The following is a 24818-nucleotide window of genomic DNA, read 5'->3' as shown; positions in this document are numbered from 1 at the left end:
CTTTAAAGATTCCCTGGGAATATCGTTGTTCTCATTCACATCGCAGCATCCTTCAAGAATGGCTTTTGTACGCTTCGGAACAATGCGAATGTCAACTGAAATTGCGTCACGAAGGCACTATTTTCCCGGACATTCGTGTACGGAAGGTCGGGGCATTGTGACTGTACTGTGGGGGCCATTAAAGCATTCTTTAGATTATTCTCGCAGAATTATGAAATCTAGGAAATGCCTCTGGACCAATTGCATTTCAAAACACTACAGTAGCGAAGTGTTTGTCAATGTGGGGATAATTTTACGTAGACTGATGAATTTTATCAATTCAATTAAATAGTATTTCTACAGATTTGAGAGAGCCTCATCACTAACGGAGAAAATTATTTGGCGAATTGCAACACGTAGTTGGTGAAATTTAACAAATTAAACTTAATTAATGAATTAATTAATTTTAATTAAGTAATTGATTTTAATTAATTAACCATTTCAATTATTTATCTATTAACAATGCCTGTTTAAAAAAAAATGATAATCCTGTGCAAAATGTAATTTTAATACCGCTGAATATTCATGTTCTTCTCAAATTTTTCTCACGAAATTTAATTGACAAAATTGATTATTAAAAATTGTTGAATCTACAGTGTCTGAACCTATAGTCTTTACGAAGCTGCAAAAAATACTTGGATATCCTTAAATTTCACCGCCTAGTTCTTGAAATTCACCAAATAATGCTCTCTCTGGTCCCTCGTTAAATCCCCGAGTACACGAACCCTAGATTTTATTCATCTTTGTCAATCCCCCGCCCCGTAATTTAACTCCTCAAGAATTCGTTCGCATTCTCATTCTCACCTTCTTCACAACGTGCAATCCAGGGTTGGAACAATTCTTTCTGGGCACCTCATCCCCCTCGGTCAGTAGTCACTTCTCGGTAGTGTCGGCATTCGTCTACAACGCATCATCACCACAATCCCAAGTCCGTGGGTACACAAGAGCTGTCATTAACCCCTCATTAGTGGAAAAGGATGACACTGGTGTATCTCGGCGAGCCGCAGATGAGACCCATTGTCGTACCAATTTAATATAGATTCATACCAACATGATGACAAAGAACAATTGTCCCGGGTGATTCGCGCTGTTGGACAGGAATAATTCTCAAGGACGCACCTTGACCCCATTGCAATTTGCCATGTTGTTTTCACGTTTCTCGTGTCATTGTAATGAGAGAGAATAAAAATCTAGTTGCGAAAGTTTCATTGGAAGAGGGACAGCGGGTATGTGAATATGCACGTCAATGAGGAGAGAACTCTTTCTAGCTTGTTCGGGTGGTCTTGACCATTTACAAACACTTCTGGGGTACTTCGGAATCCACTTTCGGTTGGCAAACATCACGGCAATCTTGGTGGGGAATAAAATGTGGAGGTAGCCGTCAATCAACAAATGTGTTTTGAATGATTTTCATAAATTCTGGGCTCTCACCCACGCATCTCCTTTAACATCATAATTTCCACAATATAAATTGACAATTGTCCAATGACCACTCAACAATATCAGTGGAGAATAAATACAAATGATCGTCTAGTATGAGAACAAATAACTAGAGTTTATTCACACAAGTACGACATGGAAAATGCATTAATATGATCAGGAGCATCCGGAAACAGTGACGAATATTTATGAGTGTGAAAACCAACGATTTATACAAATAAATAAGTGTTACTTCGATCTTGGGTGCGTGGCAAATTCTTTTGGGCTTGTTCTGGTAATCTTGATCATTTGTAAATACTTCTGGTTTACTTGGGAATCTTGGTGGGGAATAAAATGTAGAGGCAGTAGCGGCAATCAATCAAAAAATTCAATACACTGTTGGAAATTTTTTGAAATTTCATGGAAAATATGATCGTAATTCTCATGAGAGTGACATTCATCGGATTTAGGGGAAAATGGTTATGAAATTTTCAGTTTTTGATAGAATTCAAAGAAATTCATGAGTTTCCAGTGGGAGTGAGATGGAAATTTCACAGCTCCATTGAGTTTTCAATGGAACATGAATATTTAGAAACAAAATGACATGAATTTTTAATCTTTCTTTGAATTTTCCTGATTTCTCTGGACTTTCAGGAAATAATTTAGCTGAAAATTCAAGTATTTTATTGACTTTCAGATAATTCGAACAGAAAATCAATGAGATTATTTATTTTTCATCAACATTATTTCCTGAAATTTCAGTAGAAATTAAACACGATAAAAATTTCCAGGATTTGGCACAAGATTCAGATGAAAATTTTTGACAGTGCAGTCAATGTTTCATAACTCGTTGAATGCGGAATCAACAAATATGTTTTGATTAATTTCCATAAATTCTGGGCTCTCACCTACGCATGTCCATTAACATCATAATTTCCACAATACAAATTGACAATTGTCCAATGGCCACTCAACAATATCAGTGATGAATAAATACAAATGACCGTCTAGTATGAAAACAAATATCTAGAGTTTATTCACACAACTACAACATGGAAAATGCATTAATATGATCAGTACCATCCGGCATTCAGTAACGAATATATATATTCGTGCATTTACTGACACAAGTGCGTATGCCGTAATGCGTGGGTAGGATATACCTTCTCAACGCGTATCTGGCTTGAGACGTCGAAGTGCCCGGAGGCACCTGTGTGCCGCCCACGAGGAAACAGTCTCGCGGACACTCTCAGATAGCTACAGCATAGACCCGTGTCTCTGGTTATATATCTCGCTTACATTAGCTCGTAAAATCGTTAGGTATTATAATGATATTCCCGAGTTCTGGGCGTCAGAGACAATCGCCATTTCGATCTGGTGGAGCGCGGAAGGGATTCCTCATGCTGGATATTTAATGGATCCTCCATTCCTCTCATTATGCGCTTTCTAAATCAATATTGTCCGGAAATTTGTCAATGACTTATTTATTCTACGAATTTTGGTGACAGTTTGAGGTGTTTCCGGACACCTACGTGGCGGATGTCAATATTTAAATTGGTGATTTTTCAATTTGTTTTTTCATTAATTATTCAATGTCAACATTTCTTTTTTTACAGTTAGGGAATTTTTTGTTTTAGATAGATTGTTTTGAAAAAAATTTTGAAGGTACCATTTATTTTGATTTAGAGTTGTGGGATTCGTTATTTCTATCGAGAGAATTTTTTTTAAGAAAGGGGACAGACGGAGTCTGGAGTGGAAAAAATGCCTTGACAATTTGAAAATATTTCGCACTGACAGGCGATTTTAGATGAAGTCAGTTTTTCTTGATTTATGTCTCAATGAAAATTGTCGAGAAACACTGGTTTCGTAGAATGAAATTCTCTGAAAAAAATTATAGTCGCGCTTCGCCGCACTCGCGTGTAAAGTCCGACTTACCTCACTTGTTGTGTAAAATACCATTCCCCTAAAAAAAACAGTTATTTCTCCGCATCATTGCCATCGCAGTTATTGATGTTTATCTCCTTAACAATCCCATCAACCTTCCTGGCGTCTTCATTCTCGTCTGATTGTCCCTCCCACTCAGCGATGCGAGACAGACATTTGACATTATTATTAGTGAATTGCTTTGTTGACCACGAGAGTATTAAGTTCTAAAAAAGTCCCTCCCCTTCTGAGTCTCGAGATTCGCACACCAGTGAACACAATCCGTGGATCGTCGTTCCGTTCATTGCTGGAAGCCACGACTCTCAGTTGTACTGAGATACCGGAGGGGCACGAGAATAGCCGGTCTCACCATATCCGGCAAGGACGCCCGTTCCTGCAGTATTGGGGACTTATAATGGGCCCAGTTTTCTCCCTCCCAGTTCTATTCGTATCGAGAATACGTGTCGCAAACGTGTCGCCTCGAGTTTGACACAGTTCTCACCTAATGCCTTTCTTACCTAGTTGTCATGCCGCAGCTTCTCCAGATGATTTCAATCTGCAGATTAAACTACACAGGGGGGAAGAAAGCAATCGAGAGAATTCATTCCATTTTTTTCCGTTTTTTATTCATCCATTTCACTTTCTCGAAGTTTACTTTATAACTCGTCAAATCTTCTTCGTCATATTCAAAATAATTAATACAACGGTTTATATATAATAGTTTTAATAATACAATAGTTTTTATTACTTTTTGTCATGAAATATTCACATTCCTTACCTAGATGTCATGGCGCAGCTTCTCCAAATAATTTCAATCTACATATTAAAATATACAGGGGAAGGAAGTAATCGAGAGAATTCATTCCATTTTTTTCAATTTTTTATTCACCAATTTCACTTTCTCGAAGTTTACTTCATAACTCGTTAAATCTTCTTCGTCATATTCAAAATAATTAATACAACGGTTTATTGATAATAGTTTCGATAAAAATAATAGTAATGACAGAGGTCAATTCAATCATTCGTAACATTGAATACTTATAAACTTAATGTTATGACTTAATGATAAATCATCAATCACGACGATGTCTGGTAGTTGAGATTATAAAAAAAAGGGAAAGAACGGGTAGTGACGACATAACTTACTTGCGAAAATCAAAAGTTTTTATTACTTTTTTGTCACGAAATATAATAGGAGGGGTTACTAAGCTTAGCCGTTACAATCGCGTACATGGGCAGCTACTCGCCTGTCACGGGTGACTTATAATGTCATGTATTCCCAAAGTCATCCATATATTTTGAGTCGTGTATGTAATTCAATAATTCAGCAGAAATTCGCCAACTGAAAACTTCTGGTTGATTTTAAATTCAATTTGATCGGACATCTGCAATATTCAACGGTTCTCTCCATTGAATATCGTTTAGAATTCAATTTCGCTTATTCTAGAAAATGTTATTTATCAACTATACACATGTACTACTAAAAATAGTTTGGGCATTTGAATTTAATATTTCGTCAAAAATCACTTTTGTACGACTTTCACTATAAATTTTTTCTCTCACTTGTATACGCTGCATCTATTCGTTAGTCTAAGCTCAAGTGAATCGAACTCTCAGTGCACGTAAGACACTTATTTTTATTCTTTCGTTTTTTTTCCTTACATAAAAAAGGCTTCTACTTGATTTTGGTATAAAAAATGTTTAAACACTGGAATGACAGTTGTCAGACGTTAGGATATCTAATGCAGTCTGAAGGATTTACCTGATATTAATTTGCAATTTATTGCATCCTTCTCCTAATACTCTAAGTCCCTCTCTGTTCTTTTTATACGACATTACCAATATTATTTATTCATCCCCTGCATCAACGCGTAATTAAATCGTCTTTAATAAATACAACCGATAGACTATATAAATAAATACATTTGTAAAAAAAAACGATCGGTAGGATCGATGAAAACAATAGTACCCTATTTTAGCATATGAATTGTCAATTCAATGTTTTATCTATCTTTACTTTTGATCATTAAATTCGTTCATATGCGGAATACAACCAATGCGATGTGAAGAATCGTGATGTATTGCTATTTTCTATGAAAAAAACTTCCATTCAATCAAGTTCAGAAGAACTATCCATTGGAATCAGGAGAATTCCATCCGATAAAACGTATTTTCAATTCGTAAAAAAAATATATGAATATATTCTGTCACTAAAACATTCTCAAAATCGACTTTGATTTTTTTCAATGCATCCGATTCAAATGAATAACTTCTCCGAACGCAATCTGCAATTACTTTGCGATTGAACCTCCTGGAAGCAACTATCCGAAAAAAAGCCAACAACGCAAGACACTCAATGGTTAATCCTACATCAATCCTCATCACTGATTAGAATTTAGTCTAGTAAAAAGCTCTTACTATTCCTCATTCAGATGAAAAGCAATAGATCGATCAATCAACTGCTCTACTCTCTCCATTAAGCACCATCCTACAGGCTGATCAGCCTGCTGTGTATCACCGAGGTATTTTCTCGCTGCACCAAGTTGAAAGAAAACTACGATTAAGTAAGAAGAAATGAAAATAAAAAAGCACAAGGCCACCAGGCTTCCTTTGCTGGCCCTCCGGCACCTCCCGTAACGTCACCTATGAGTAACTTCCTCAAACTGGCCGTAGTAAGTGATAAAAAAGGATTTCCCGTCATGTTTATGGTTCTCTTTCTGTTCAACACAGAATTCTGGCATAGTAATCCATGCATTACTTCTTCCTCTTCTTCTTCTCCTTATTTTCAACTCGTTGATTCATCAAGTCGCATCACTACTGGCAATGGACATGGGCCTCGTACCCTTCTTGATGGGTATCCTGGACCCCCTACGTCCGCAATCTATAGGATTCCCTTCCCCGGAATCGCAGTCATCATTTACCAAATCTCAAATGCTGTCGGAGTTGACGGACATTGCTCTCTTGTATATAGGCGCAGGTATTCTGGAGAATCCCCTTTCATTAGCAGCTTTGGGATCCTTTCGTGGACTGGTGGACACCTGAACCTCTTGCGGAAGTGCGACAGTTCCATTTCCATCGATCCACGCTCTCGTGAATTCTAGATTCGGTTCGCCATCGGTACAATCTTGATAATTTCTCAGTAGATCTTGTAACTTCTGGACCACCTGCTTGTCATCCTGCAGATGTCCCACTTTCTGAAGTATCTGCTCTAACAAGGGATTAGCAACTTTGGTAGGTGATGACTGCAGTGAAACACTGGTTGTCGGCTTTATTCTCCTACCATTTCTGTCGTACTGTACACCATTAATGGCTGTCTTTGGTAGACTCTGTCGTGTTGTATGCTTCCTGGAGAAATTCAATGACGGTGAGCCACGATTGCCATTACCATTAATGGTTACTGAGGGATTAACAAAGGTATCTGATGACAATCCGGGCCGTTGTTTCGATTGCCTACCGTTCCAGGTGCTACTGCCACTTGGTGAGTGATTTGGTGGCGATACAGCTTTGCTTACTGTACCTGCTGGGGGCTTTCGAAGGCTATTGCGAACGGCATTGCGTTTCAGGGGACTTCCTTCGGGGCTTGAGTTGCCTTCTCGGGGGGTTCTACTGCCGGAGGAACATCTTGAGAGATTGCTGTTTGAACGGACCATTGATTGGGCACGAGGGGTGCGATCACCTGGGATACTGCGGGCTGGGGAGTTACGGGGACTTGCCGGGGCTTTTGTCTTACGGAGACCTGTCTCGATGCTGTCTGTCTCGACGCACGAACGCTCGGATTCATGTCTGGGGTTTGACGGTTGTTCTGGAAGAAAAGGCGGGGTTAATTTCGTTGGGTGAGAGTTTAGGGTATTGGGGTAAGACTTTTTTGGAAACTTAATTCAAGTTTAAAGGGTAAGTTGCTTTGAAGCTGGAAGGTATTGCCTTGAGAACTTTTCAAGGTCTCAACTAAAGAAGGTTTTTTAGAATTCAACTTGAATTTTATCGTAGGGTGAGGCCTGAGATGGGCCTTAGTTGGGGTAAGTCTCCACTTGAGAACGTTTCAACTTCATATTTTCAGCCAAGTTTCAGATCTTTTGAAGGGCTCAACTTTTGACTTTTAGAATTCGACTTGAATTTTTTTTCAAGTTTCGGCTCAATTTGGGTCTTAATTACGGGTATGAACTAAGGTTTTGAAATGGAACTTTTTTGTTTTCTTAAAATGGATATTAAATTGAAGTCTAAGAGTCTCAACTTGAGAACCTTTGAAGTTTTCAACTTCATACTTTGAGCCAAGTTTCAAACCTTTCGAAGGTCTCAACTTCAGACTTTCAGAATTCAACTTGAACTTTATCTGAAATTGAGGCTCAATTTGGGTACCAACTCATAAGGATCAGCCTCGTAAGGATCTAACTTCGATTACCTTCACCTGTAAAACCTTGAAAAATACATTTCTACAACCGTCTTTTCGATATTGAAATGACCTTTATTTGCGCTCAATTTGCCGCAGAATAATCGAACAATTCTTCTGTACTATCTTTTTGAATCTGCCAAAGACTTGTTTTTGTCGATGCTCCATACAAAACATAAAATACTGTGGTATTAAAGATGGAAGTTTGTCTGGTGAGTGCCACACACGACCCACGCGAGTCTCCTCCCCCCAATTGCCGCAGTCGTGTGCGGTTTTTTCGGCGGATGGGCCATTACAAACCCACCAAATTCGTCTCTTGCATACCTGTGGACGTTTGTCCAGCTCGGTTGTTACCCAAAACGCGTGGGCCCCCGGGCAAATGGACAGACTTGTGTCACACGATAATGTCGCGTGTTTCTCGCTATTTTCTTGCTTTGATATTACAATATCTCGTGATGTTTGTGGGTTCACCTGTGGAACACTCGGTCCTTTTTTGCACCTGGGATAAGGTTTGAGTACCAGTCTGGGTTGTTATCTGGGGAGATGTCTCCAATTTCAAGCGGGTTTAATAGTCCTGGATTATTGTGGGTGGAAATTTTTGGTGCATTATATTATTGGAGGCATGAAATGAGAGAGCGTTTGGAAGTTTTGCAATTGCTTTCATTGTCACAAGTATTTATTACAGACTTTTTAATGGCGCAATTATCCACGGAGAAAATTATTTGGTGAATTTCATCAACTAGTTGTTCAAAAAATGAATTATGAATTATGAGAAAATTTAACAACTATTTAATCAAAATTCAGACAAAGATTTTTCGATTTCATTCGACAATCATTTGTTAAATTTTCAGTAACCATTCGTCGATTTATTTGATGGATCAAATTTAACATGAAATTGTTAATTATTGCGGAAATATCTTCTAGGGGAAACATTGATCGATTGTCAAGACATAAATGATTACGGGATTGTTTCCAAATGTACATATACCCTTACCATCTAGTTTGGTAGTCAAAATTGATTGAAATTGAAAAATCTTTTCTGAATTTTCATTAATTAGTTGTTAAATGTCACCAACTAGTTGTTGAAAAAATTAATTACCAATTAGTCGTAGAATTTCAACAACTATTTGGTGAAATTCACCAAATAATTTTCTCCGTGTCTCAAGGAAGCATTTTCCAAACGAAATTTCATCAGCTACGAAAAATGTGTCTTGATATTTTGCTTTTAATGAACTCGTTTGTGAGTAGATTTGAAGCTAAATCATTCGACTTGATTCTAATTCCGTCGGGACTGTTCACCATTGTTGGAATTCATCGAAGGGTGAGAACTCATTGACATGACGTGTAAAAGGATTTGATCGCGGTTGGACCTTGAACGTATTTAATTATCAAACCACAAGGACTCAGTCGCTATTGTCTGATGCAACCAGACATCCGTGCCCTATTTTCTGGATCTAATATTATTAGATGGATTTAGGAATTAATACTATCCATCTAATATTAACGCGGGGTATAATGAGGGTCACGAGGGTCCGATTAAGGGTCAGAATAAAGATCATGCGGGTCATATGGGGGTTGACGAGCGGAGCGAGCAGGGGGAGTAGCCCCCTAGTTTAGAGATGAAAACCTGTTAAAAAATACCCCTAAAAAATAAATTGTCACGAGAATTCTAGAACGAAACGCAACAAGAATAATGAAACAACTATATCTTCAGTAGAAATGAAAGAAGAATATTTTACATTTCACGTAAAATATTGAATAAAATTACAATAGATGAAATGAAATTGCAATATTTTCAGTAAAAATATTGCAATTTTCACTAGAATTTTGTTAAAAATTCCTAACATCCCACATGTTGCACATTCAGGGGTAATTTTTGAGAAATTTCTCTCTCCCCAACACTAATCCAATCGTTAACTTCAGCAGGTTGGTATCATTCGCCCACGAATGTTACGAGATCTCTCCTTCTCATCATTGAAAATTTTTTTTCACCTCGAATTCTCGGCAACCAACAGCTCAAGCAATATTATCTCCCTCAGCACACGTACGCTAAATGTCAGTTCCAGCCTTCTTCTTCGGATTTTAATGCAAAATTCATATACGTATATAATGCATATAGGCTTAGGTTTATATCACAAGCGTATACCTTTCGTGTACTTTGAATATTAATGCTCTACTATCTACGGGGTGGTCCGAACTCGTGAGGGACCGGGGGTACCCCTAGTGTGTGGGGTATAACCGACATTGGTCCCACGGTGGCATCGTCACGACGATGTGGGAGCTACGGGTGAGAGCATTAAAGTGAAATGGAGAATAATGAAAGGTAGAGATGGACTCGAGGACAACGGGACGACGTGCGCACGATTCAGACTCATGGGGAATTAAGTACTATTTTTTTTCTATGTTTCTGTCTTTTCGGGGAAATTTACAGAATGATTAACAAATATCTTCATGTCACCTAAAATGTCCATTTCCCCTAGAGTTACCCTAGGAATTTTCTTCTGAATCTGTCCTCACGAGAAGTGAATCGTAAAATGAAATTAGTTCTCCTGTTTTCGATATAATAAAGATGGTAAACAGGTTTATACACATTTCACGGTGGAAATTAGTTGAAAGTTTGAGTTATTCGGTAATTACTCAGTTTACTGTATTATCCACTCACTCAAGTACACGTGTATTCCCCGTAGTTTGTGATTTGTGAGTTAATAAACGACATGGCCTCACTCCATTATTATCCTTATCCCAGTGCGATAAAATATCACGATAAATGGTTTATTAAGTTCGATGACTGGTGTATGAAATGAGAGATACGTGCTGCTATGCACACAGATGCCCACCTGCAATATCTCGCGGATGCTACCACATCCATCTCTCGTATTCTCACTTTTTCAATCAACTTCGCACTTTCTTGAGAATGGATTGTGCATTTTATTGGGTTTGTCTGGCCGATTTCACTCGATTGTTGGTGATGGGATGGGTTCGAGGGTACATGTCGATGAGAAATCGAGGTCAATTCACCGTCGTTTCGCGTTCAATAATATACGTATACGTATGATAATGATGAGATCGATTGATAAGAGAGGAATTCTTTCGAATTAATTAAAATTGCTAATTATGATTTTTGATAGTTTTGTCAATTATCTGGATGTTGAGGTGGTCCAGTTGACAATGCCCAAGGTACAATAAAGGGGGGTCATATTTTTGTTCAGAATCACTCGCTCTGGAGATAATTGCATAAATGAGAAATATTGAAAATTTAATTTAGTACGAGAAAAAAATTGCAAGCCTTTCTAAATAGGCCATTATCTCCTGAATGCATGATTCTAGAGAAAAATGGCTTTAGACCTTTTTTGTAGCTGAGAAAATAATCTACAAAAAATTTCTTACGATGTTTTTCTCTACCACAGATCATTAAAGATATAATTCCACCGTTAACAAAACAAAACAAGTCTTTGAACATAAACGCTGATGTTAAAAACCAAGGTAACATGAGATATAGAATTTTGTCGAAAAATGCAAATCGCAGAGTATGATTTTTAATAGCTTGGATGATAATATCAATATAAAAACATTGAAAATTGAATTTACTATGAGAAAAGAAAATCGAGCTTTTATAAATATGCAATTATCTCCTGAATGGATGATTCTAGAGAAAAATGTCTCTAAACCTTTTTTGTAGCTAAGAAAATAATCCACAAAAAATTTCTTACGATATTTTTCTCTACCACAGCTCATTAACGAGATAATTCCATCGTTAACCAAATAAATTAACTCTTTGAACTGGAAATTGAAAAGTTGGGATGATTGTCACTTGACAACTGTATCCAATTAACATAAACGCTGGTATCAAAAATCAAGTCATGTGTGAAGAGAAGAGATTATTCAGTGTAATCGTGTAATAAAAAAATAATTGAATAAGAGGCTCACGTCGCATGCCAAATAACTCACTTTGACAGTCGACAACCGTGGGCGATATCTGGTTACTCGTGATGTTAGTACCGTTGATCATTGGCACTGGTGGTTGCACAGTACCCAAACTCCTGTAACCCTCGTCAGACACTTCACTCCCGTTGTCAGAGTGTTCACCGTCGTGGCCAGATTTGCCAAATGTCTCGACGGCCTCCTCTTTGATGGCTGGTGGACTCGGGGTGGGACTGCGACTCGAGGATTCCACTCTTCCGCACTTGTAGTTGTAGATTGAGGGCTCGTACTTTGGTGTATCGTCTCTCTCGGCTGTGCGTTTTGCCACTCCACCTTCAACTGTGTAGCGCTTTGAAAAGTCCTCGGATAGGGGGACTTTTGAACGAATCTCCTGGTGGAGATCTTTTTTAGGATCCTGGAACAGTTTTTTTTTGTTGTAGTCAATTTTTATTTCTTCGTGGTAATTAATGGGCTTAAAGGACACTGTCTTGAGGAATCAAGTGGGAAATTGCAAAGCTTCTATTTGGAAAGAAATTGTTGAGACATTTCACTCAAGACGTACGAGTTGAGATTGCAGATTTCACTGAAAGTTCAATAAAATTCCAAATTTTTAAGCAGTAGGAAGATGAGAAATTCTCAAATCATTTGAATTTCCAAACAATTAGAATATCAAGAATTTATTTACCTGATTTCTTTTGATTTTCATTAATTTTCACTGAGTAATTAGAATGAAATTTAATGTTTGCATTGATTTTTTCACCGAATTTTTCTATTTTGAATCACGAAATTCATTGCAATTATAGTGAAACTAAAATAGAATAAACATTCTCAACAGTGTATTTTTTTTCTCTCAGTCGATGAAATTTCCATTAGGGTTTTTGGAAAATATCTTCGAAACCACTAAGTTACCGGAAAAAAGTCATAAAATCTTTCGTGAAGATAATTAAATTCGCTATAAAAAAGCTCTTCAGTGATTTCCCTCTAAACCCAGTGGTTTAAAAGTTAATCTCGAATTTTCAAAGTCAATCAGAGTGCAGTTGCGTCAAACGAAATATATTGACCTGATAATTATCCTGATGTCGACTGTGATACATCTGCGATCTTCCATCATACTTGACTTGTCGTATTTCTTCGTTGAGTGCTTTCCTGGTAGGATCGAGAGGACTCGTTCGACCACATCTATTGATTTCCGGTCTGGGTGTGGGGGAACTTCCCGTCTGCAAATTTGACTTGGGTGTTGGTGATCTCGATCTCTGTTTGTTACCAAGGTCACTGGCTTGGCGAACCGGACTCGGTATGAATTTAGTCTGGGGAGTGGGACTCCTCGAGCGATTGCCCGATCTCTTGAGATCATCACCGAGGTGCTGGCGAGCAGCGTGATGCGGTGTTGGTGATCGAGATCGATTGTTCGATATGCTTCTTGGTGTCTGAAGGGACTGGGGCTGCTGGCCCTGTTGCTGGGTCACTGTACCGGCGCACGAGCCCACACTCGACACTGAACTCCTGCGAGTTCTCGGAGGTGATCTTGGTTAGAAAGAATTGGATTTTGTTTAGTCGAGGGGATACTCACCTTTTTTGGTTTACGAATTTTTCATGCATTCGATATTCAATCGATATTTAATCAATAATTATCGATTACTTCGAAAGTCCTTAATCATCGAGGTGAATGCCGAATGAAAGAAAACTCAGTCTGTTTCTTTGTAACGAGTAATGACTAGTGAAACTAAAGGAATAACAAAAAAAATCATCAACTACCTTTCATAATGCACCTGCGCACTGCAGAGATCGAATGATCCTCCGGCCTTTTGTATCAGCTTAGCAGAGATCATCGAGCGATGAGCTGTGGAAAAATTTGATAAAAAAAGAAAAGACGGATAAAAATAAATCCAGCGGCTTGAACGACAGTGATGCAGATTAAAGTCGTGATGATGATATCTTTGTATGCAAATCCACGGCGTGTAACATCATAAATGTGAAATTCAGTTGAATGCAACACGACTGGCGATCAAACCGAAAAACAAAATGGCAGCAATAAAACGTTGAATGTCAAGTGAATAACATGATACACTGTTCTTGAGAAATATTGAGAATGGAAAGTGTATGTTTGACGAATGGTACATTGGAATTATGATGGAGAAAAAATTGACTTACAGGTACGACAGCGACATGGATCGTGCTTGTCGAGATAGTGGCTGAGTGTGTCCCAACCACCACCCACTCGCACCATAACGTGGCTCCTTAAAATTCGCACGAATATTAGGACTTTGGTGTCGCCAATTCGGTATTTACCCTCGGACACACGAATCATTGGGAATTGCGTCGGGCAGGTGCATCTCTCCACCAGTTCGCGAACCTGAAATCACAGGAGAGACAAAAAAAATTTAGAATAGCAATTTGCTGAGACATTTGAGTTGATTGTTGGATGAAAATATGAATTTTCGGGGAGGATTGGGTAGAAATTTTCAGGACAGCCCCCCCTGACCTACACACGAAACACCTTAAACTTGAGTTGGGGGAGAAAAAAAACATGAATTTTCGGTTTTCGATTGAAACTTACATTTTCCATCGGTTTTGGTATGAAGTTTTTAATTTTTAATTACGAAATAAATAAAACTAAATTCTCCAAACTTGGTATTCTCAAAAAAATATGGAGAATAATTTGCCCAAATTATTTCCACTTCATTCATCTTCATCTCCATTACTTGTTAATTGGATAATTATCTCCACAATTACTAGTTTCATAGAAAACGTCAAAAGACATTCCCCGAAAAAAAAATGTGAAAAATTTCCCGAAGCTATTTTCCTCCTCTCTCATTAAGTAACTCTATAGATAGTCCCTCCGAAATTCCGTAACACCGGAGTAGAAATACCTGCATCAACTTTCCACGAAAATACTCCACATACTTTCGCGCGTGCAAAATACCGTAACGCAAAATTCATATCTATTTTCATTCCTCACACGACATTGTCGCGAGTGCGGGAATCAGGAGAAATGATCGTGCCATGATAAATCAATGGGTGAAAATTATATTTAGATACCTAACAGCAGTTGAAACATGTTAACCGCTATCTCCCGAGCAACTGGGAATATTTATATCGAGGAATGATAAACTGTCGTATTAAAGAGCTTTCCCCTTTGCACATGTTATGTAATTGTCACGGGGCTCGCGATATATTATGCGTGGAGAACACAATGTCGATACATTTGAGAATATGTTACCATCAGGCGTGTCGAGTTAATTCGATATATCACGCAGTGCCGTCTGGCAATTGGTAAATTGTCGTAAATGAGAATTTGTGGGCTTTCTGTCTCAATTGACGGCTGAAGGAATTTCACGGAAATTTTTTGTAGACGCGTGACAATTTTTAGAATAATTTTTTTTTCACCGTGAAATGATTGAAACGAATTATTCAGGTTTCAATACAAATTTTTTCAATCATTTTTTTTTATTATAAAAAAAATGGAAATATTACTTCAAATTTAGAGATAATTTGGCGTTTTTGGAATGAAAAAAGAAAATTTCTGGGTTCGTGCATTTTATTTTTGAAGAAAATAATATGAAAATGATATTTACGTTCTTCTCCGATAGTTTCTGTTCACAATAGACTGGATTAACTAGAATAGTATTGAATAGGAAGATTAATTAATTAATCATTAAAAAAAATTGTAATTTACTCCATAAATCGTTTTTTTCAAAATCGAAATAAATTTTCTCATATGAAGAATTTTCCTGATTTCCATGAATTTTCATGAAACAATTGACCTCAAATTTGCAGTAACCATTGATTTCTCCCTAAATTTTCAATTCTCAAACCCGAAATTTCTTGAAATTTCAATTAGACTATAATGTGATAAAAATTTTAAAGAAAAAAATTTCAACACTGGGCTTCTCTCATCGATTGTTCCTTCTACCAAACGATATATCGCTCCTTCATTAACGCCAACACCCACTGTGAGTCTTTCAGCAGTCTCATTTCTACTGCATAGCGCAGGTGAAATTATTTACGACAGTTTCGGTCCCCCGGGCAGCATAAACAGCGTTCCATGGAATCCTTGTGCGTTGGCTCGGTCACGCTCCATCGCCAGTACCATTTTATCATCGGAAATTCAACTCGCTGGTATATTGTCATAGTTACCATTCAGTTAATAAACTCGATGATTTTTTCATTGAGAGCAGTTGCGAGTGGTCATTCATTAGGCGGAGGAATCTAATGTATTCGGCTCTGAGGAATTATTCAACCCGGAATCGGTTTTGTTTCTCATATCCCTGTGATTACTCATGCTGTCGGGATTCTAGTTGCGATTTAAAAAAATCGATGCATAGTATTAATAACGCCGGGTGATAAATTTGTTTGTGATTATCTTGCGACGTTTATTGAGAAATCCTGCGATAAATCAGTGTTGTCGATTTATTTGATAGATCACTATAAAATTCATTCGATCTATTTCGTCATTTAATTCAAACAAAAAAGGATTGACTCTTTTCGATGCTTGAAAAACCTCTGGGAATTGTTTTTACTCGTTCAAAAATTTTTGAGTCATTGACTCATAAATTCGTGAGGACAAAATTTGACTCATCAATTTTTGAATGATTGCAATGCCCTCATTCAGTTGCCATTTCTCCCGTTCATTATTTCATTCCATGAATTATCCACGCCCCATCCACGTGTGCGTCAGTCCATAATATGAAGTAATACAAACTCCCGGGATACCATGGAATTATCCCGAGCACGTTCTTCATGGCTGTTGGTTTTTCAAATAATTATCGATTACTTTGAATTCAGCTGTGTAAAATGTCACGTTACATTACTCATCATTTTTTCAGTCATTATTCGTAATTCTTTGCAATAATGAAAGGAGTACAGGGAGATTAACGCTTGGAATAAGTGCAAACGAGGTGTTTATGCGAACAGTAATAGTGGCGATAGAGAAATTCCTGTCATAAAAGCGTTGAGCATTCGACTGATAGAAATAATAACAGCGGTTCCTGGATCTAATCCACAGATGTCTGAGGGAGAGACATTACGGATTGATATTAAATATTCGATTAGGGATTTTATGCTGGCACTCAGTGCACGTGTTGCATTAGGATAACCAACCGACACTCGATTTTTAATCGTCATTACAAAAATGAGAGGTTATTCTGTCCAAAAAATTTATCACTCGCATGAAAAATCATGTAGACATTACGGATTAATATTAAACATTCGACTAGGGCTTTTACATTAGTCTTGTTTCTGATATCCTTGGGATTATTCATCGAGTCGAGGGATTCTATTTGTGATTAAAAATCGGTACATGGTATTAATAAACGCCGTGATAAATTTGTTTGCGACTATTTTGAGACGTTCATTGAGAAATGCTGTGATAAATGAGTTCCGTCGATTTATCTGATGGATCATTATAAAATTCATTCGATTTATTGCGTCATTTAATTGAAACACGAAATGTCTGACTCTTTTTAATGCTTGTAAACCTCAGAAAATAGTTTTTAATCACTAAACCATTCTTAGGTCATTAATTCACAAATTCGTGAGGACAACATTCGACTTATCAGTCCTTGAAATCTTTTGATAAATCAGTTCTGTCGTTTTAAATGATGGATCACCATAAAATTCATTCGAAAAGACCTGGCTATCTAGAACGCTTGTAAACCTCTGGTAATTGTCTTTACTCATTTAAAAAATTTTGGGTCATCGATTCATAAATTTGTGCGGACAATTTCACTCGCTGTTCACGGCATAACGATCATCAAATTCCGGATATTCGTTGCACGAGTGAAAATGCACAGGAGGAAATAGTCGAGCTATTGGGATTCTGTGGGTGTATTCAGCCGGCACATACCTTACATATACGCACACGACAAATGCATATTCAGGGGCTTGAAGTGGGTAATACGTCGCACGGGTAAATTTACCTGACGTCAATCGGTCCCTCGTCCCAAATAATTAATCGAGTGTGATCGTGTGGCGTCGATTTGGGAAAGGGTTACACTGACACAGGAAGTGACATTCTTGACATCGTTTGGTGCAATCTAGCATTTTCTTTTATTTTATTTTCCAGATTCAATTAAATAAACTTTATTCGGAATCTATGAATTATTTAGTGCGTATTGTTGAAACGTTTCCATTCAAATATTCCAAAGTTTGGTAATTTGGAACAATAATAGTGTTGAAATTAATGAGAATAAAGATAATTCTGTTTTATCTTTTTTATTGTTCTACCAGGGGGCTATGCCCCCTGCTCGCTCCGCTCGCCAACCGCCATATGACCCCTATGACCTTTAATCTGACCTTGTGATCCTTAATCTGACTCTTGTGGACCTTATTTGCACCCTCATTCTGACCCTCATGACCCTTGTGACTCTTAATTTCGAAGTCTTAATTTCGGGTACCAAATTTTTATCACCAAAAGTTGATTTGAACTTTTATAATATAGAGAGATGAAATGAATAAAAATATTTGTTGAAAATTTCTTTCGAAACAGAATGATTTATTCATTTCGTATAATTAAAAAATGTTATTCTAATAAATAATAACAACAATAATAAAAATGTGCGAAAAAATTCTTCTGCGCAATAAATCAGTAGCGCAGCGGTAAACCGGGTTAAATCGATTTTGACTTTTGGTCAGTTTGTGATGAATATCTCGGAATCTAAGAGAGATAGCAACATTTTTCTCATAACCTTTTTTATAGCCCTCAATTGGTTCTACAAAAAAGGTTATGACAAAAAACTTTCTATCTCTTTTAGATTCCGAGATATTCGTCAAAACCTGGCCAATCGTCAAAATCGACTTGACCCGGTCTACCGCTTCGCTACTAAAATTCCCAACAACAGTAGTCAAATAGGAAATATCGACGAGTTGAGCCGGCAAACATTCAATGAGCCAAACAGCTCCAAGTGAAGAGAGCATTGCAAAATACTCGGCCGGGGGTGAATTGAACGAGAGCCCAAGTAAATCCTGATAAGCCCGTATCGATCCATCGATTGACTCCACTGCAGACGTTTATTTGCGCACCCGCCCTACCCCTCGATATATAATAATATTGATGTCATGTTGGAGACCCAGGCGAGGAAAAGAGAATCGGGCGGGACAAATTGTGGTGGCGCATTGCAGGTGAGCGGACAGGATGAATGGTTATGATGCTATAATGCAAGGCCGCCACGGGCCTTACGTAACCTAGCCTAACGATACGGAATACAGATTATCGGTGTATTCGTTTTAGAGAGGCGAGGCATGATACGCGTCGGAACACGGGATGATTGGGCCCCGGGTAATGGTGCCTCAAGCGCGGTGGGCATGGGGTCTACATGTTCATTTGAGATTCTTCGGTTCTGCTCGGTGCCACGCGCCTGTTCATTCGGAATTTCTTGTTTCGGGGGAATTTATCGGTACAGGGGGCTTCTTCTAATGATTACGAAGAGTTTATTACATGGAAAATCGTTAAAATACTTCACAGAAATGATTTTTTTTATTACAAAAAAGTATTTCGGGAAGGGAAGGATCAGCGATTGTTTACATTGGATTATCTCGATTATGAGTTATTCTAGAGCAAAATGTCTTAAAAGATTTTTTGGCAGAAATTTCGGCAGCTACAAAAAATGTCTTTTGACATTTTCCAATAAACCTAGTAGTTTTCGAGATAAACAAGGAATTATCAAAAGCGGAGAATTTCTCTCATTTTAAATCCTATAAAACAATTTTTATGGATTTGAGGAATTCTTGATTTATTTGATAGACTACTATAAATTTTATTCCATTTATTCCGTCATTTAATTCACATAAAAAAGGTTAGACTCTTTTTGATACTTGGAAAACCTCTGGGAATTGTTTTTACTCATTCAAAAAATTTTTGATTCATAAATTCGTGAGGACAAAATTAGACTCATCAATTCTTGAATGATTGCAATGCCCTCATTCAGTTGCCATTTCCCCCGTTCATTATTTCATTCCATGAATTATCCACGCCCCATCCACGTGTGCGTCAGTCCATAATATGAAGTAATACAAACTCCCGGGATACCATGGAATTATCCCGAGCGCGTTCTTCATGGCTGTTGGTTTTTCAAATAATTATCGATTACTTTGAATATAGCTGTGTAAAATGTCACGTTGCATTACTTATCATTTTTCCACCCATTATTCGTTATCCTTTGCAATAATGAAAGGAGTACAGGGAGATTGACGCTTGGAATAAGTGCAAACGAGGTGTTTATGCGAACAGTAATAGTGGCGATAGAGAAATTCCTGTCATAAAAGCGTTGAGCATTCGACTGATAGAAATAATAACAGCGGTTCCTGCATCTAATCCACAGATGTCTGAGGGAGAGACATTACGGATTGATATTAAACATTCGATTAGGGATTTTATGGAGGCACTCAATGCACGTGTTGCATTAGGATAATCAACCGACACTCGAGTTCTTATCGTCATTACAAAAATGGGAGGTTATTCTGTCCATAAAAATTTATGATTCGCATGAAAAATNGATCTAATCCACAGATGGCTGAGGGAGAGACATTACGGATTGATATTAAATATTCGATTAGGGATTTTATGCTGGCACTCAGTGCACGTGTTGCATTAGGATAACCAACCGACACTCGATTTTTAATCGTCATTACAAAAATGAGAGGTTATTCTGTCCAAAAAATTTATCACTCGCATGAAAAATCATGTAGACATTACGGATTAATATTAAACATTCGACTAGGGCTTTTACATTAGTCTTGTTTCTGATATCCTTGGGATTATTCATCGAGTCGAGGGATTCTATTTGTGATTAAAAATCGGTACATGGTATTAATAAACGCCGTGATAAATTTGTTTGCGACTATTTTGAGACGTTCATTGAGAAATGCTGTGATAAATGAGTTCCGTCGATTTATCTGATGGATCATTATAAAATTCATTCGATTTATTGCGTCATTTAATTGAAACACGAAATGTCTGACTCTTTTTAATGCTTGTAAACCTCAGAAAATAGTTTTTAATCACTAAACCATTCTTAGGTCATTAATTCACAAATTCGTGAGGACAACATTCGACTTATCAGTCCTTGAAATCTTTTGATAAATCAGTTCTGTCGTTTTAAATGATGGATCACCATAAAATTCATTCGAAAAGACCTGGCTATCTAGAACGCTTGTAAACCTCTGGTAATTGTCTTTACTCATTTAAAAAATTTTGGGTCATCGATTCATAAATTTGTGCGGACAATTTCACTCGCTGTTCACGGCATAACGATCATCAAATTCCGGATATTCGTTGCACGAGTGAAAATGCACAGGAGGAAATAGTCGAGCTATTGGGATTCTGTGGGTGTATTCAGCCGGCACATACCTTACATATACGCACACGACAAATGCATATTCAGGGGCTTGAAGTGGGTAATACGTCGCACGGGTAAATTTACCTGACGTCAATCGGTCCCTCGTCCCAAATAATTAATCGAGTGTGATCGTGTGGCGTCGATTTGGGAAAGGGTTACACTGACACAGGAAGTGACATTCTTGACATCGTTTGGTGCAATCTAGCATTTTCTTTTATTTTATTTTCCAGATTCAATTAAATAAACTTTATTCGGAATCTATGAATTATTTAGTGCGTATTGTTGAAACGTTTCCATTCAAATATTCCAAAGTTTGGTAATTTGGAACAATAATAGTGTTGAAATTAATGAGAATAAAGATAATTCTGTTTTATCTTTTTTATTGTTCTACCAGGGGGCTATGCCCCCTGCTCGCTCCGCTCGCCAACCGCCATATGACCCCTATGACCTTTAATCTGACCTTGTGATCCTTAATCTGACTCTTGTGGACCTTATTTGCACCCTCATTCTGACCCTCATGACCCTTGTGACTCTTAATTTCGAAGTCTTAATTTCGGGTACCAAATTTTTATCACCAAAAGTTGATTTGAACTTTTATAATATAGAGAGATGAAATGAATAAAAATATTTGTTGAAAATTTCTTTCGAAACAGAATGATTTATTCATTTCGTATAATTAAAAAATGTTATTCTAATAAATAATAACAACAATAATAAAAATGTGCGAAAAAATTCTTCTGCGCAATAAATCAGTAGCGCAGCGGTAAACCGGGTTAAATCGATTTTGACTTTTGGTCAGTTTGTGATGAATATCTCGGAATCTAAGAGAGATAGCAACATTTTTCTCATAACCTTTTTTATAGCCCTCAATTGGTTCTACAAAAAAGGTTATGACAAAAAACTTTCTATCTCTTTTAGATTCCGAGATATTCGTCAAAACCTGGCCAATCGTCAAAATCGACTTGACCCGGTCTACCGCTTCGCTACTAAAATTCCCAACAACAGTAGTCAAATAGGAAATATCGACGAGTTGAGCCGGCAAACATTCAATGAGCCAAACAGCTCCAAGTGAAGAGAGCATTGCAAAATACTCGGCCGGGGGTGAATTGAACGAGAGCCCAAGTAAATCCTGATAAGCCCGTATCGATCCATCGATTGACTCCACTGCAGACGTTTATTTGCGCACCCGCCCTACCCCTCGATATATAATAATATTGATGTCATGTTGGAGACCCAGGCGAGGAAAAGAGAATCGGGCGGGACAAATTGTGGTGGCGCATTGCAGGTGAGCGGACAGGATGAATGGTTATGATGCTATAATGCAAGGCCGCCACGGGCCTTACGTAACCTAGCCTAACGATACGGAATACAGATTATCGGTGTATTCGTTTTAGAGAGGCGAGGCATGATACGCGTCGGAACACGGGATGATTGGGCCCCGGGTAATGGTGCCTCAAGCGCGGTGGGCATGGGGTCTACATGTTCATTTGAGATTCTTCGGTTCTGCTCGGTGCCACGCGCCTGTTCATTCGGAATTTCTTGTTTCGGGGGAATTTATCGGTACAGGGGGCTTCTTCTAATGATTACGAAGAGTTTATTACATGGAAAATCGTTAAAATACTTCACAGAAATGATTTTTTTTATTACAAAAAAGTATTTCGGGAAGGGAAGGATCAGCGATTGTTTACATTGGATTATCTCGATTATGAGTTATTCTAGAGCAAAATGTCTTAAAAGATTTTTTGGCAGAAATTTCGGCAGCTACAAAAAATGTCTTTTGACATTTTCCAATAAACCTAGTAGTTTTCGAGATAAACAAGGAATTATCAAAAGCGGAGAATTTCTCTCATTTTAAATCCTATAAAACAATTTTTATGGATTTGAGGAATTCTTGATTTATTTGATAGACTACTATAAATTTTATTCCATTTATTCCGTCATTTAATTCACATAAAAAAGGTTAGACTCTTTTTGATACTTGGAAAACCTCTGGGAATTGTTTTTACTCATTCAAAAAATTTTTGATTCATAAATTCGTGAGGACAAAATTAGACTCATCAATTCTTGAATGATTGCAATGCCCTCATTCAGTTGCCATTTCCCCCGTTCATTATTTCATTCCATGAATTATCCACGCCCCATCCACGTGTGCGTCAGTCCATAATATGAAGTAATACAAACTCCCGGGATACCATGGAATTATCCCGAGCGCGTTCTTCATGGCTGTTGGTTTTTCAAATAATTATCGATTACTTTGAATATAGCTGTGTAAAATGTCACGTTGCATTACTTATCATTTTTCCACCCATTATTCGTTATCCTTTGCAATAATGAAAGGAGTACAGGGAGATTGACGCTTGGAATAAGTGCAAACGAGGTGTTTATGCGAACAGTAATAGTGGCGATAGAGAAATTCCTGTCATAAAAGCGTTGAGCATTCGACTGATAGAAATAATAACAGCGGTTCCTGCATCTAATCCACAGATGTCTGAGGGAGAGACATTACGGATTGATATTAAACATTCGATTAGGGATTTTATGGAGGCACTCAATGCACGTGTTGCATTAGGATAATCAACCGACACTCGAGTTCTTATCGTCATTACAAAAATGGGAGGTTATTCTGTCCATAAAAATTTATGATTCGCATGAAAAATCCTGTAGATCATTATCAAATAAAACTCTTTATCCGGAATTTTCTATTCACTTCAATATTTTTTTAATCAATGAGCTTATATATTTATTTCAATGAGAATGTTTCAATTGCATAAAATAAATCTCTCATCAATGCAAAATAATGATGAAATTAATTGTTTTTTAAATTCATTTCCAACATTTTTAATGCATTCACTTCAGTGAAAGTATTGATGAATCTAAAATAAAACCCACAAAATTTGTTGCATTGCCCCATCGTCACGATTTCTAAACTGACCACAAGAGTGTCCCAAAGCCGTATATCACGCAAATAACTCGATGATGAGAAATCTCAGTGTTTCATCTCGACTCTTCCGTGTTTATCTTCCACATTCACAAGCTAGTTTCATTTCACTCGCGAAGAAAAAATAGGAAATTTCAACGTATCGGCTCATACAAACGAATCAACCTTCTCAAACATAGTCTTCGCTTCTGCATTAGCATGTACCTTTTGTATGTACATACATCGCGGGGGGATGGGTACATGGTACAAGCGTGCATAAATATCTCGTAAGTTGGCTTGAGGCACGCGCTGGGGTCACGTAACGAGAGGATTCGCTCGTTGTGGATAACTCTCGCACGCGTTAGAAAACCCGGGTGAGATTAGTTTGCTGTGGCAGGATCGTTACGTTAATGGACACGTTCACGCGGAAGTGCCAATGCTGGTGATGTACTTTATGAGGAACGACTCATTAGCTTCAGATGGTGAATGAAAAATTGAGAATTTCTAAGGGACTTCTGCAATTTAAGGGGAGACTACTGGGAGTTTTAAATGTCGCGGGCCATTGGAATGAGAGTTCTCACACATTGAAGATCGATTATATGTGTCTAAAAATGAATAATTAGGGCAAAAAATTTATTGTTTATTGTTTTTTCATTTTTTTTTCAAAATTTTTGAAAAAATTTGTACAACAACAATTACAAATTAGTTTTTTAGCGAATTGTTTTTTTTTTAATACAAAATTGCATCATCAATATAAAATAGCCCAAAAAAATTTTCTGTAAGAATCGAGAATATATTTTTAATATTTTAAGGATATTTTTTCGACCTGTTTTTACATGAATGGCGCAAATTTTTATATTATTCTGATTATTATTAT

The 24818-nt window shown here is 37.5% G+C and overlaps 1 protein-coding gene across 2 annotated transcripts in view; it reads right to left on the bottom strand.

Annotated features, from left to right (window-relative positions):
• Positions 1–4243: 4243 nt before the first annotated feature.
• LOC107041119 (GAS2-like protein pickled eggs) overlaps positions 4244–24818 on the bottom strand; it is a 58266-nt gene continuing 37691 nt past the window's right edge. Inside the window, exons 4-8 of one of the 2 annotated variants that reach the window (XM_015261520.1) lie at positions 13841–14042; positions 13445–13529; positions 12751–13213; positions 11717–12104; positions 4244–7183 (exon numbers count right to left, since the gene is read on the bottom strand). In XM_015261520.1, coding sequence (XP_015117006.1) covers positions 6309–7183; positions 11717–12104; positions 12751–13213; positions 13445–13529; positions 13841–14042 — 2013 coding nt within the window. In that variant the 3' untranslated portion in view covers positions 4244–6308. The remainder of the gene's footprint in view (positions 7184–11716; positions 12105–12750; positions 13214–13444; positions 13530–13840; positions 14043–24818) is intronic. The other variant, XM_015261521.1, reaches the window with a different exon arrangement.

Source organism: Diachasma alloeum, unplaced genomic scaffold (assembly GCF_001412515.2).
Source record: "Diachasma alloeum isolate Michigan unplaced genomic scaffold, Dall2.0 Dall_scaffold_00354, whole genome shotgun sequence".
Classification (NCBI taxonomy): Eukaryota; Metazoa; Arthropoda; class Insecta; order Hymenoptera; family Braconidae; genus Diachasma; species Diachasma alloeum.
The sequence above is the reverse complement of the archived record's forward strand: the minus strand, read 5'-3'. Positions and strand labels throughout refer to the sequence as shown.